This window comes from Giraffa tippelskirchi, chromosome 11 (assembly GCF_054371585.1).
Source record: "Giraffa tippelskirchi isolate mGirTip1 chromosome 11, T2T-mGirTip1v1.2.pri, whole genome shotgun sequence".
Classification (NCBI taxonomy): domain Eukaryota; kingdom Metazoa; phylum Chordata; class Mammalia; order Artiodactyla; family Giraffidae; genus Giraffa; species Giraffa tippelskirchi.
The window spans coordinates 146378727-146392074 of NC_137285.1; the positions used below are offsets into that span (position 1 = coordinate 146378727).

Here is a 13348-nt window from a genome sequence, read left to right on the forward strand (position 1 = left end):
AGAATCAAGAGGATTCATTTCCCATCACCCTTTCATTTCTTGAACACCAGTTAAGTAAGAGGTGTGTAGAAAGGTTCCTTTGACCTAAATGTTTTCTGACTGTGGAAGGGGGCCTTGTGGAATATACTACAGAGGTGAACCCTCAGTTTATTTCTAGTTTTTTTTTTAAACACGATTTAGACTGTATCAGATCTTAGTTGTGGCTTGCTGTATTTTTCACTGCGGCATGTGGGATCTCATTCCGCGACCAGGGATAGAACCTGGGCACCCTGCACTGGGTCTGTGGCGTCTCAGCCACTGGACCACCAGGGGGGCCCTATTTCTAGTCTTTACTGAGACAGAGTGTGAAGCGACTGTCAGTCTAGCTTCAAAGAGACTCTGCTAACCAGGCAGGAAGCCCCTGTGCTCTCTGTATTCCTTTAGTAAGGTGACCCCACGTCTAGCTGTGGTGTGACAGCCATTGTAGCCCAGCTCATCCCTGGGCACAAGGTCACATGCATCTGGGTGGCAAGGTGGCAGGAGACCTAAGAGGTCCTTGGAGCCATGGTGATGATGGGATAGAAGTCGCGACCAAAAATCTTAAAACAAGGAAGAAAGGTTTCTTTGCTCCCTTAGGAGCCGCACGTGGCGAGCAGGAGAGTTGAGCTCCTCTCACTCCAAAGGGGGGAGAGACAGCACCGAGGCTGTGGGCCGGGAAAACACGGAGCTCCGACAGCAGCAACGATGACCCTTTCTCTCACTGGCTGAGCACCCAGCAGGTCTCAAGATCAGGCGATGGACAGCTGCCGACACTCCCCAATATGGAGCATCTTGGAACACAGTTATAGTTAATGCAAACTTTATTTATAAAAGACTCTTAAATTAGTTGTATCATGCCATGCATTCATACAGAATACAGTGACCCTTCAGGGCTACAAGGAGAAGAGCTCACAAACTCAAAGGAAAACTAGTCAAGAGTTTCTAATAGTTAAAAGCTAGGAAAGATTAGGACAACTTTACAAATGAGCAATTAAAAAGAAAAAGGATGTGGAAACTCGTCTGAGCTGAGAGGAGGCCCGCTGTTTACAGGTCTGTACACTACACTAAGACACAGTCTTCTAGAGAGGCAGGATGCTGGCGGGGAGAAGCGGACGGTGTGCAAAGGACTTGTGCCTCGACGACGCCTCCCCCAGGTCCACAGTACGATACATACAGCCCGGTCTGCGTCCAGCGGGCCTGCCGAGGCCGCCTGAACTATGAGGACTCCTAGTTTAGTCAACTAAAGCTGCAGGGCGCCGGAGGGGGCGGCTTCATTTGCGGCTGCTCTTTATTCTCTCCAGTCTTTTTTTCAAGTCGTCAATGTTAGCTGTGGAGGAGGAGGAGGTGGTCATGGTTCCTGAAGAGTGGGTCTGGTTGGAGTCCAGGTCTGAATGCTGGTGCTGCTCCCGTGACTCGCGGAGCTGAGAGAGTTTGCTGTGCAGCATGTCTGTGGACGAGGCCACCGTGGGGACTGCTGGTTTGGAGAGCAAAGAGGCCAGCGGAGGCCGGTCATCCTGCTGTCGAGAGGAGAGATGCTGTCAAGCAGGTCAGGAGGCGGCTCTGGAGCGATCCACCCCGAGGCCGGGTTGCGGCCTCTCTGGCCAGCCCTCCCCGCCCCACACAGGGGGAGACGAGCAGTACCTTTGCATTGTCCAGCCCGCATCGCTGTCGGAGGATTTTCAGCCTCTCCAGGTAGACGGATGGTCCCACCTCCTCTCCATTTGTGTTACCTAAGGAGGACACTGTGCTTGTAGCGGTGGGCACACACGTGACCTCCATCTGAGGGGAGATGCCTAAGGGGGAAATGTGGAAGGAGTATTCAGATATATACCTCCTGCCCCGACTGCCCTTGTTAGATCTCCCACCCAAGGGAACAATTTGGGCCTTGAATATCAGCACTCTACCTGATGACTACCTGGAGTTGGTGATAAAAGGTACTCTGAAATATGTAAGATAAACTTAATAAGAACTTCCAAAACTGATAAAGGCACTGAATTTTTCTTTTTTTTTGGCCTCATCGTGTGGCATGTGGGATCTAGTTCCCTGAACAGGGGTTGAACCCACATTCCCTGCAGGAGTCTTAACCACTGGACCACCAGGGAAGCCCCAGAAGGCACTGAGTGTTGAGCTGGGCCATCCACCTACCGCCTGAGCTCTATAGGCGTTTCATTCTTGTCACCCATGGCTGAACTGGGCAATCCAAAGAGCCCGAGCTACTCCTGAGTAAATGCTAAGTGCCCAAGTGAAGAACCTGAAGGACTTTAAATACTTTCAAGAATCAGAGTTGATTTCGACCAAGTGATACACAGGGGAACGCTCTTATCCCAACCAGGGAGCACAGCAAGGAGCTCAAGGCTGCCGTTTATTCAGTAGGAGAAAGAGGAGGAGACTGAGGTGTCCAAAGAGGAGGAGTAGGAGCTGGAGCGTCGAGATCACTATTCTGGGAGGAGTGGGGAAAATCAGAACCAAATCAAACCAAAACAAAATCTCTCACAGCTCTCTGAGCAGAACCACCACAAAGTGCAAGCGTTTAAAATATCCAATTTGATATCAATGAAAAGGCATTACATAAGCCAAGAGTACCGGGAAGAAAAACCCTCTATGGTAAACAGAACAAAGTAAAAACAGGTTACTCCTGAGAAGAAGGAATCCTTTAATGTACAGACGAGAATACTCTGAGCGAGTGAAGAGTGAAGAATAACGCAGCCAGGAGGGAAGCCTGAGCACTTTCAGGCATTCAGTTACCGGTGGGGTCACACGTCTGTGTTGCAAACATCGAACTTTCCCAGAAAGGACTCTGGACATGAGAGACGGAGGCCCTGCCCCGATGACCTCAACCAGGAACATCCGCACGTGGCCCCTGACTCGCTCACCACGCTTCCAGAACGGACTCTGGGTCTTGGAGAGGCGTAACTTAACGGGGTTAAAAACAAGACCAACTATGGGGAAAACAAAAACAAACCAAAAAACCCAGAAACAACAACAAAAACACACCCAAGAAGAAACAACGTAAGCGAACACACTGACACTGCAGCCTAGAGAGACAGGCGGTGAGAGAGCCCGACCGGAGTCTGAGACACGCAGGGGGACACAGAGTCACAGGCACGGAGGTTAGGACTCGGGGGGTGAGCTTCACTGAGCTCGGGAAGAACTACATACAGGACCACTGCGAGGGCTCTGTGTGCTGAGGGGCCTTCAGCAGTTGGGCCTTGTTTTGGTTTAAGACTCTGGACAGCTCTTTTTTGTCACTCATACCCCCGAAATCTTCCTTTTGTCTCTAGATCCTTTGTTGAGCAGAAATTCTCTAGTACAGGCTTTTCCACTGTGGGGACAGTAATATTCCAGCTTAACATCAGGACAGGCACTTATATATATTCAACAAAATACCTACTGAGTGCCTACTATGTGCCAGGCAACAAATCTTTACCCCTGTGAATTTTAAATTTTAGCAGAAACAAACATCAAACAATCAATCTAATGAACATGATGTTTTATGGTGTGTGTCATGGGAGGTAAAGTACTAGGGGGAGTGAGGGGTAGGTTGCAAGCTGTAAATCAGGCCTCGCTGACTGACACAGATGAGAAGGAGCAAACAAGACTGTCGTGGAGAAGAGCAGTCTAAAGGCAAGAGACAGCCGGTGCAGAGGCCTGAAGCAGCTGTGTGCCTGGTGCGTCCCAGCAACGGCGAGGGAGCTGGTGAAGCTGCCGTGGAACAGAAGTCAGAGAGGGTAGCAGGAGGGAGACAGTTCTAGAGGGATCAGGAGGTCACATCATGTCAGACCGCACAGACCTTTCGTGTAAGGCTTTCTGCTCTGCTGAATGAAAGGGAGAGCCTTTGGAAAATGTTTGAGGAGCGTTGTTGTAATGCTCTGTGTGGAAGTGACTATAGGGAGATGGGATAGAGAGCTGTAATCCATGTAAGAGAAGCAGGGATTGGCCGTGGAGGTTAGAAGTGTGGGTGGATTCTGTCTGTTTGCAACTAAAGTCAGAAAGATCTCTTTTTTTTTTTTGGCTGCACCACGTGGCAAGTGGGATCTTAGTTCCCCAGCCAGGGGCTGAACCCGCACCCCTGCACTGGAGGTGTGGCCTCTTAACCACGGGACCACGCGGGAAGTCCCTCAAAAGGATTCCCTGACCGAGGGGAAGAGAATACTCAAAAGCTGGGGGTTGAGCAAACTGGAAGGACAAAGTTGCCATCCGGTGAGATGGAGCAGAATGCGACTGAAGCAGGCTTTGGGGACCACCAGGAACTCGAGTTTGATGTCAGGCCTGATCTATCAGCTGGGATCAGGGAGGAGGTCTGAGCTGGACAAGAGAGGAAATTGGCTGGCATAGAAACTGTATTTAAAGTGATGCGAGTAGATGGATTAGTTACGGGGATGAGACTAAGAACCCAGGGCGACATCAACATTAAGAGCTCAGGGAGAGAAGAATCAGCTGGAGAGACCTGGGGGGCAGCAGTGAGGGAGGAGGGGACCAAGAGAGCGCGGAGGCCCAGGGCCAGGGGAGAAGCTGCTTCCAAGGTCCGAGAACGCTGCCGATGCTGGACTCTGACACGGATTGAGGCTGAGGTGAGAGCTGACTACTCTCTGTCTCACTGTGGCCGTTAAGTCCTGAGATGAGTGGACAGAAATGTAAACCCATCAGCACCCCTGATGGCTGAGGCGGGGAGCGATTTTTAGCTTATTCCTGGAGTCACCAGAGGGAACCATACCTGTTGAGGTGGGAATACGGCCTTTGCCCTCCCTCTCCATCTCAATCACCCGAAGGCCTCTCTCAACATAGCTCTGGAAGAACTGTGAGGAATTTTTCAGAAATGGTTCAATGTCAGCATCTGAATATTTCTTCTTATATTCATATAACTCTGCTAGGCCCTGGTTAACAAGGAAAAGGAGGTGGAGACAGATGTTAGTGACTCTTTTCCGTAAAGCAGATCCCCATTTGGGTCAACCTTTTCCCTCTCACCTCTTTAGTGTTCTCTTTAGAGCCAATCTTCTTAAAAATCTCAGCTAAGAAATCATTCACTTTGGCCTTTGATGATTTTTCATCCTAAAGACACAAGGAAGGAACCATTGGTTAGATCCGAGTTATTAGTTAGGAACCAGTGGTTGGATAAGAACTGAAAGTCTTATCTCAAACTTCAGCCCTTCCTGGTATGTTCCTGCAGATAACAGAAGCCCCAGAGCTGCAGAGGCTGCAGCAGAAACAGTAGCAGTCTCAGGTTTTCAACTAAACTTAGGGAGGAAAGTCCCTCTCTAATTAAAGCTCACAGGTCGATGCCTTAGGCATGTACACAGAAACTTTCCTTAGGGACAAAAAGCCCAAGGTGAGAGTTTATATTTGAAAACATCAAGGTGATTGGACTGATCCCTGAGCCTTCACCTTAGGCCCTAAGAAAGACAGGCTCTGGTGGCTTATTCCTTTGGCAAGATCACTTCTCTCAGTCTTTCAAGGCAGGACACTCACAATTCGAGATGCTCCCTTCTCTGTTTCCTTGTCGGACTTGCTCCCGGTCTGGTCCATACTGTGCTTCATCATCCGGCAGAGGTGGGCCTCCAACTCGGACTCGTTCTTGTTGTCAATCATAGTCAGGTGGTCTAGGATCTGAGGGAGAAACGTGTACGTTGAATGGCAGTGGTGGCACATCCGTGACGCTCTCTCAAGCTCCCACGGGAATGGATGCTGTTCTCACTCACCTTGGGCCCTTTTAGTTTGCATAGAGTGTGCAGCAGCGTTTTTAGGGTCCTTATGGGAAATTCACTTTTGCATTGCTTGAGTTTTTCTTTGGGGAAGACCTTCATGAAAATGTGTATATCCAGAAGAATTCTGTCCAGATTAATGCTGTTGATGGTATCAGGCAGTAGTCGAACCATCCTCCAGAGACACTATTTAAAAAGGAAACGAAAGTGAGAAGGAGTCACTGAAGAACGAGGATCACCTCTGTCACCATTTGCTCTCCCTGAGCTCTGGGGTCACTTCTGAAGGACGGCCAGGGGGATGAGAGTGGCGCCTCATGAGCATTCGAGTTCAACTGCTAACACGAACAATATTATTTACTTCAACCATGTCACTGGTTAACGTGTGACAAGTCATCTACCTGACCATCTTCATTCCTCTTTCCCACACCCTAGAGATGGGACTTTAAATGATAAGGAAATGTGGAAATTCTGTCCTGGGTTTGTTTGGTTCCTGAGAGTAGTTCATATTACCTAATCAAATCTACTCTGAGGAAAGAAAAATATTTTACACTATGACAGTGTAGTAGTAACGGTATTATAATGTTACAGATATGTTCATCTGCAGTTTTGAAAAGAGAGACCAAAACATTATAAATCTATACATATTTTTCCCCCCATGAGAAATGAAATTTGTCTCATCAAACTTCTTGCCTTTAGATTCTAGGAAAACTGGAGATATTCATAAAATAGTTCTATCTTTTCACTGTTTGAGACCAGGAATTTTTTTAGGCCTGAACTGGGGGTATAGAAGGAAAGGAAAAATGGAGAACAACTGTGTTATTCAGGTGTGCCTGGCTGACTTACTTTCAATCCTCTTTCCCTACACTTTAAAAGAAAAGAGATCAAATTATGTCAACTTCACCTTCATAACAAGCTCTGAGAATTTGGGAGAACTGGCTGTTGCTAGGAGGCTGTCTTGGAGCAAAACAAGAAGGGCGCTAGAAAACAAACCCAACACAATAGCATTAATAAGTTTCAAGCCTACATTCCAATTAAAGTCAGTAACTGAAAGACAAGTGTAAGCAGTCTCTACACATCTGAGAAATGAAGAGCTCATGCATCAGGAACTGTCCTTGATTACTCAGTCATTAAGAAAATAAACATCATTGAAGCTTAGTAAGTTACCACTTGGTAAATGGTAAAGCTTGTAGCTATTTCTCATTGTCACTGGTAGTTAAGAAAGAAATGTACATGAAATGAACTGTATACCAAAGAGGAGGTAACTGACAAATTCCACAGTCCTAGTCTAGAAAACTCATAATATTGGCTGGCTTATTGAGCTGTTACTATAACTGCTGTCTCAGGTTGGAATAACTTTGGTTCTTGAGGAAGAGAAGAGTAGTAATTTATCAGACAAACCTAAACTTACAACCAATCTAGTACCTTTTGGTTTCTATGTGTAGACAAAAGAGAGGCTGTTCCAGACTCTAATGCTCATAGTACAAATATACCTCAGGATGTTGGTCTGGTCTGACTTCTCCAGAACTTTCACCACCAGGAGGTTCACAGAACGGATCACCTGCTGCCCTTCCTCCAGATCTTCAATTCGAGAATCCAACATTAAGGTGATGAGGCCATGCATCAGGTCTTTCAAAACTCCAGTGGAGGCCTCTCGGGCGAGGCTTTCTATCTGAAACAGCTATCCAATGAGAATTGTGTTAGAGAGGCGTGAAACTCAACATACACAGTGAGGAAGAGAAACATGGGTGGCATAGTCTAATAAACAATTATACTGTATTTATAAAAATTCAAAGTACTAGGAAAAAAATAAAAGATCACTACTCTCCCAAATCTCCAGTAATAGCGAAAATTAATTGGCGTGCTTCCTTCCTGTTATAAAAAGTATTTTTAATGTGAACATATACTTCCTATTCACTACTATAAAAGATCTTATTTTTATGATTACGTAAATTACACCCTGAGGCAATCATTACTGACCATCAGTTTCTGTGAAAAGCCAGCTAAAGCCCAACCATGACTGATGAAGAAACTGGCAGAAAGCAGAATTCCAGGTAGTTTGTGAGTCTCCTCACAATAAGGTGGGCTGGAATGTCCAGCGTCCAGTGGAAGTAGTCAATAGCTTACATGGAAAAATCCCACAAATGATGTATGTTTCCCATGTTTCACTGGAACATCAGAACCCACTCAGGCTTGAGAACCTGGGCGGGATGAGAGACTGAAGGGAAACTGCGCATCTGCTGAGGTAGCCTTACCGAAATCATGTTGCCAATGATACAGCTATACAACTTGATGATTTCATCCTTCTCCAGTTTCTCGTCTGCCATATGCGTGTTGTAGATGAGTCTCAGCTGCATGAACGTAGCTATGAGGAACTGATCGATATGGCCAGACATGGCTTCTGCTTTGTCTTCCTGTCTCAGGACCTCATCGATCTGATAACAAAAATCCAAGATGTATTTTCCAAGCTTCATACTTCTAGGTAGCAGGAAGACACTACAAGTCTAATATTTATTAGCAAAGCACTTCTAATATCTTAGCTTGAAAAAACTCAATCACTTAATATACAAATAACTAGTCCTTAGGGACTCATTCAATAAATATTTACAGAGCAAGATACTACGGTGTGAGTTAACTGCAGCTCCTATTCTAAGAGGCTCGCTATCTAGTTTAGGAGATAATAATCCTTGTGTTTAAATGCTAATTTATTAAAGAGAGTGTTTTTATACCCATTATGTCATTTCATTATTCCAACATCTCTGAGAGGTAGAAACTGACAGGGCTGGATGTAAGATCTTCATTTACGAGATGAGAAAAATGAGGCTCAGTAAAATCAGTTCAAATTCAATACTCAAGTTTTCCACATCTTGATCCAGGTTCTTTTTGGTTCAGTAGACTGGTTGTTACTAATAGTAAAATGTTACTATGGGAAAAACACATACTTCCTATTCACTACTGTAAAAAGACCTTGTTTTTATGATTACATAAATTACACCTTGAGACAATCATTACTGACAATCACAATATTCATGACCACTCTTTCCTGCAAGGCTGCTACACTGCACACCTCCAGGGGGCACCATCTATACAAAGTGCAATGTGAATGGTGCCATCTTGTGTTGAGAAGCTGGTGGTCCTACTTTAATTTCTTTATGCATGTATACCCATAAGCACATACAATTTTATATAATTGCAACAGTTTAACAACACTTCCAATATGGACAAAATTTAAAAATATATATATAGATGGGGGGCTTACTCTCTTTCCAAGGTAATTAACATCAACAGCCTGATATACTTTCCTGTTCACAGAATCACATAGAAGCATGCATGCACACATACAGAGGGTCAAGGCTTAGGGCACTGTTTATGCCATAAGAATCTTTATAGTGTATACACTTCTCTGCATCTAGCTTTCCTAACAGAAAATTATGAAAATCCTTAAAGTCAACAGAAACAATTCTACTCTTAAAGGCTATACAATAGTCCACATATAGACACACCAAAACCTCATCATTCCCTGACCGATCAACTAGTTTGGATATCTTGTCCACTACAATTTTACAATAAACATCTTTGTGTACCTATATATCCCAAGGTACTTGTCTTTTAATTTCTAAAAAAAAAGTGTGCCAAGAGTTTAACTTTTTGGTTGAAGGATAAAACATTTTAAATTATGATATAATGGATATTGCTATGTTGTTTTCTTTAAAAACGCACTGGCACGTAATTCACATTTCTACATGTGATGTGTAAGAGTACTGTTTTTTTCAGTGTCTCTATCAGCTGGAAGTATTATTACTCATTTTACCTTTTGTCACTCTGAAAGTTTAAATGTGATGATCTTATTAATGTGCATTTCTGTGGTGGGGAGGTGCTGCACATCTTTTCACACGTGTTTACTGGCCATTTGGATATCTTCTGCAATTTGCCTATTCTTATCCTTGAGTTATTTATTTTTTTTTAGGTTCTCTTTTTCTCAAGAGTAGCAAGAATTCTGTTTACTGTACTTATTGGTCCTTTATTGGTCATATGCAAATATATCCCATAATATAACACTTGTTTATTGACAGTACACAGTAAATTTCTCCAAATTAAAATCTTAAAATTTTTATATGATCAAATTTGTCTTGGTACTTATATTTTTGCTCTCCAATCAGGCTAATAAGGGATTTTTAATTTCAAATCTCTCTCTTTTTTTTTTTTACAAGAACCAGCTTTTAGAATTTCATGAATTTTAGCTATATTACCTACTCTCAAATTTTTTATTTTTTTATTTTTCTAATTTCTAAGTACTAAGTTATTTTAGCCTTTCTTCAATAATAAATGCACTTCAGGCAATATATTTTTCTGAGTTCAGTAGCTTCAGTATAGTTGTAGAAGGAAATTGTTTCCTTCACTGTTAAGAGTTTTGACTTTTTCTTTTTTATTTTTTAAACTATGAAAGTATGATAACACATTTACAGAAGACTTGGAAAACACAGAACAAAGTTACATATAGTGCCCCAAATATTACAATTATTTTTTTAAGTAGATAAATTAAGATTTTTAGTTGGAGTTTCAATATCAAACTCTCAAAAGTTAGTAGAACGAATATACAGAAAAAGCAGAAGGATATAGTAGACCTGAAAAGCACTTTGAACCAATTCAATGTAATTAAGATTCATACAATTTTCATATGACAGTAGGACAGACATTCTATTTAAAGTTCACAGACATGGAGAAGGAAATGGCAATCCACTCCAGTATTCTTGCCTGGAGAATCCCATGGACAGAGGAGCCTGGTGGGCTACAGTCCATGGGGTCGCAAGAGTTGGACATGACTTACCGACTAAACGACTACTACTACTACTACTTCCCCCAAACCTTATATATTGTCTTTCCCCCACTGCTGCTTGAGAGCAGTCTCTCAGAGCTATCTGAGATGCTGCCTTCTGGGCTGCAGTCCTCATTTTGCCCCAAATAAAACTTAGCTCACAACTCTCAAAAAAAAAAAAGTTCACAGACAATAAACTAGGAGACACGGGAACATACCCAGGGATATAAAATAAGGTGAAAGTTTCAAGGTCTAAAGGTCTTGAAATCATAGTCTGTTCTCTTATCACTGTGGAATTATGTTAGAAATCAATATCAAAAGATATTAATAGCCCACATATTTTCAAGTGCAGTGTGACATTTACCAAGGGAAATCTTTGACTTAGCCATCGAAAGCCTCAATCAAGTTAGAAGACTGAAAAAACAGAGGCGTGACTGCAGAGTAGAAAGTGTTTAAATGAGAAATTAACAGAAAAATGAGAAATTAATATTAAAGACACTTAAAAAACCCCATGTATTTGGAAATTAAATGTCCACTTTTAAATGATGGGTATACCTACGAAGCCATAACAAGGAAAATTAGAAAATGTTTGTAACAGAATAAAAATGATAAGAGAATTTACCAGAATCTGTTACACGCAGCTGAAGCTGCTCAATGTAACTAAATATAATGCGGAATCTTGAATGAGATATGAAAACAAATAATGGACACTAGCATAAAATTTTGTGGAATTTGAACAGAATCTATACTTTAATCATACTGTATCACATGTTAATTTCTTTCTTTTTTTTTTTTACAACATAGTATTTCTTTATATTCTCAGAATTGGATTAGAAGTTTCAAGCCTCAAAAAATTTTTTTTAAATCACTAAGATAATAAACTTTCTAGTTTTTTTATCAATATATTAGATGCCAAAATATATGGAACAATTTTGAGTGAATGTAAATAAGAAATCTAGCATTCTATTCATACTAAGTCAAACAAGTGGAATCAAAATGTTGATTTAGGGTGTTTCATACTTTTCAAATAGCCAGTATCTTTTGTGATATTAATATTATTTACTAAAAATTTTGTTGGGTTATCAGCAAAGAGTTTGGTCAGTGTATCTTCTACTTTTTGCATTTGTTAAGAGATGTTAATGACTCCTGTGCTTTAAGTTTTCTTTAGATGTGAGTCTGTTTCTGGGCTCTCTGTTCCATCCTGATGGTCTGTCTGCTTTTTCCTTGGGCCAGTACTATGCTGACTTAATTACACTGGCTCTGTCATCACTGCTAATACCAGTGGTGTAAGTCCTTTCTACTGTGTTTTTATTTTAAAACAGTGTCTTAAAACTGTCTTTGCTGTTTTTAGGCCCTTTGATTTCCCATATAAATTTTAGAATCAGCTTCTCAACTTCAGAAAAAAAAAAACTTAAGATTTTGATTGGAATGGCATTGAATTTACAGATATAACTTGAGGAGAAGCTGGCATCTTTCTAATACTGAATCTTGAGAACACAGTATATTTCTGTTTATTTGGGAATGTAACAAAATAATGTCATTCAACAAAACTTAAAAATTTCCTCTATAAAGGTCTTATATGTATGCTGCTTGATCATTCCTAGGTACTTATAGTTTTATTTTTTCATTATGGTAATATATATATAACATAAAGCTTACCATTTTAACCATTTTTAAGTGTAGAATCCAATGACATTTATTCACAATGTTGTAGAGCCATCATCAGTATTTCCAGAACCTTGTCATTATTCCAGACAGAATCTGTACCCATTAAAATCCTAACTCTCCATCCATCCACCTGCCCAACCCCTAGTAAACTCGATTCTAGTCTCTTTATTTGGCTATTCTAGGTACCTCATGTAAGTGGAATCACACAATACCTGTCCCTTTGTGCCTGATAAATTTTATTTAGCATAATGCTTTCAAGGTTCATCCATGTTGAAGCATGTGTCAGAATTTCATTCTTTATGACTAATATTCCACTGTGTGTGTGTATATGTGTATATAAATATATACACACCCAATTTTATTTATTCATCTGTTGATGGACACTTGAACTGTTTCCACCTTCTGGCTATTGTCAATAATGATGCTGTGAACTTTGGAGCATAAGTATTTGTTTGAATCTCTGCTTTCTAGGAGGGGATCTGAGGATCTTATTGTAATTCTATATTTAACTTTTTGAGAAACCACTATTTTCCACAATGGTTATAGTACTTTATGTTTCCACCAGCAATACACTCAGGTTCCAGTTTCTCCATATTGTGGCAAACACTTGCTATTTTCCATTAAAAAAAAAAATTCTAATGGCTGTGAAGTGGTAACTTATTGTGGTTTTGATCTGTAGTTCCCTAATGACTAATGATGGTGAGCATCTTTTTACTTGCTTATTTGCCATTTGTATATCGTCTTTAGAGAAATGTCTGTTCATGTCCTTTGCCAATTTTTGAACTGGGTTTTGTTTTTTTGTCAATGAGTTATAGGAGTTCTTAAGTATTCTGGATAGGTATTATATACCTATATGTGCATATTATCTGTAACATACATTTATTATATACCACATATATACATATGCACATACGATTACATTGACATTTATTTCTATATCTGTATATCGAAAACCATGAATTCATACTGATGCATCTAATTCCAGTCCAATAGCAGAGTTCATTTTCTTTCCCTGGGCTTCCATATTTTATCACCCTTCTCTGGCTCCCATTTTCCTTATTATATTTATTTGACCAATCCCTTTATATGTAAACGATCTCCCATCTCTGCCGCCAGCCCTTTCCCAGGCCAACCTCCATTGTTTGGGCTC

At 41.5% G+C, this 13348-nt stretch overlaps 1 protein-coding gene across 47 annotated transcripts in view; it reads right to left on the reverse strand.

Annotated features, from left to right (window-relative positions):
- Positions 1–821: 821 nt before the first annotated feature.
- The window catches only part of CKAP5 (cytoskeleton associated protein 5), a 102075-nt gene continuing 89548 nt past the window's right edge, over positions 822–13348 (reverse strand). For 24 of the 47 annotated variants that reach the window (XM_081538566.1, XM_081538548.1, XM_081538549.1 and 21 more), the window contains 9 exons: positions 7970–8149; positions 7208–7395; positions 6619–6694; positions 5715–5903; positions 5485–5622; positions 4984–5067; positions 4733–4892; positions 1660–1811; positions 822–1535 (listed from right to left, as the gene is read on the reverse strand). In XM_081538566.1, the coding sequence (XP_081394692.1) occupies positions 1290–1535; positions 1660–1811; positions 4733–4892; positions 4984–5067; positions 5485–5622; positions 5715–5903; positions 6619–6694; positions 7208–7395; positions 7970–8149 (1413 nt within the window). In that variant the 3' untranslated portion in view covers positions 822–1289. The remainder of the gene's footprint in view (positions 1536–1659; positions 1812–4732; positions 4893–4983; positions 5068–5484; positions 5623–5714; positions 5904–6618; positions 6695–7207; positions 7396–7969; positions 8150–13348) is intronic. The other 23 variants (XM_081538583.1, XM_081538571.1, XM_081538568.1 and 20 more) reach the window with 3 other exon arrangements.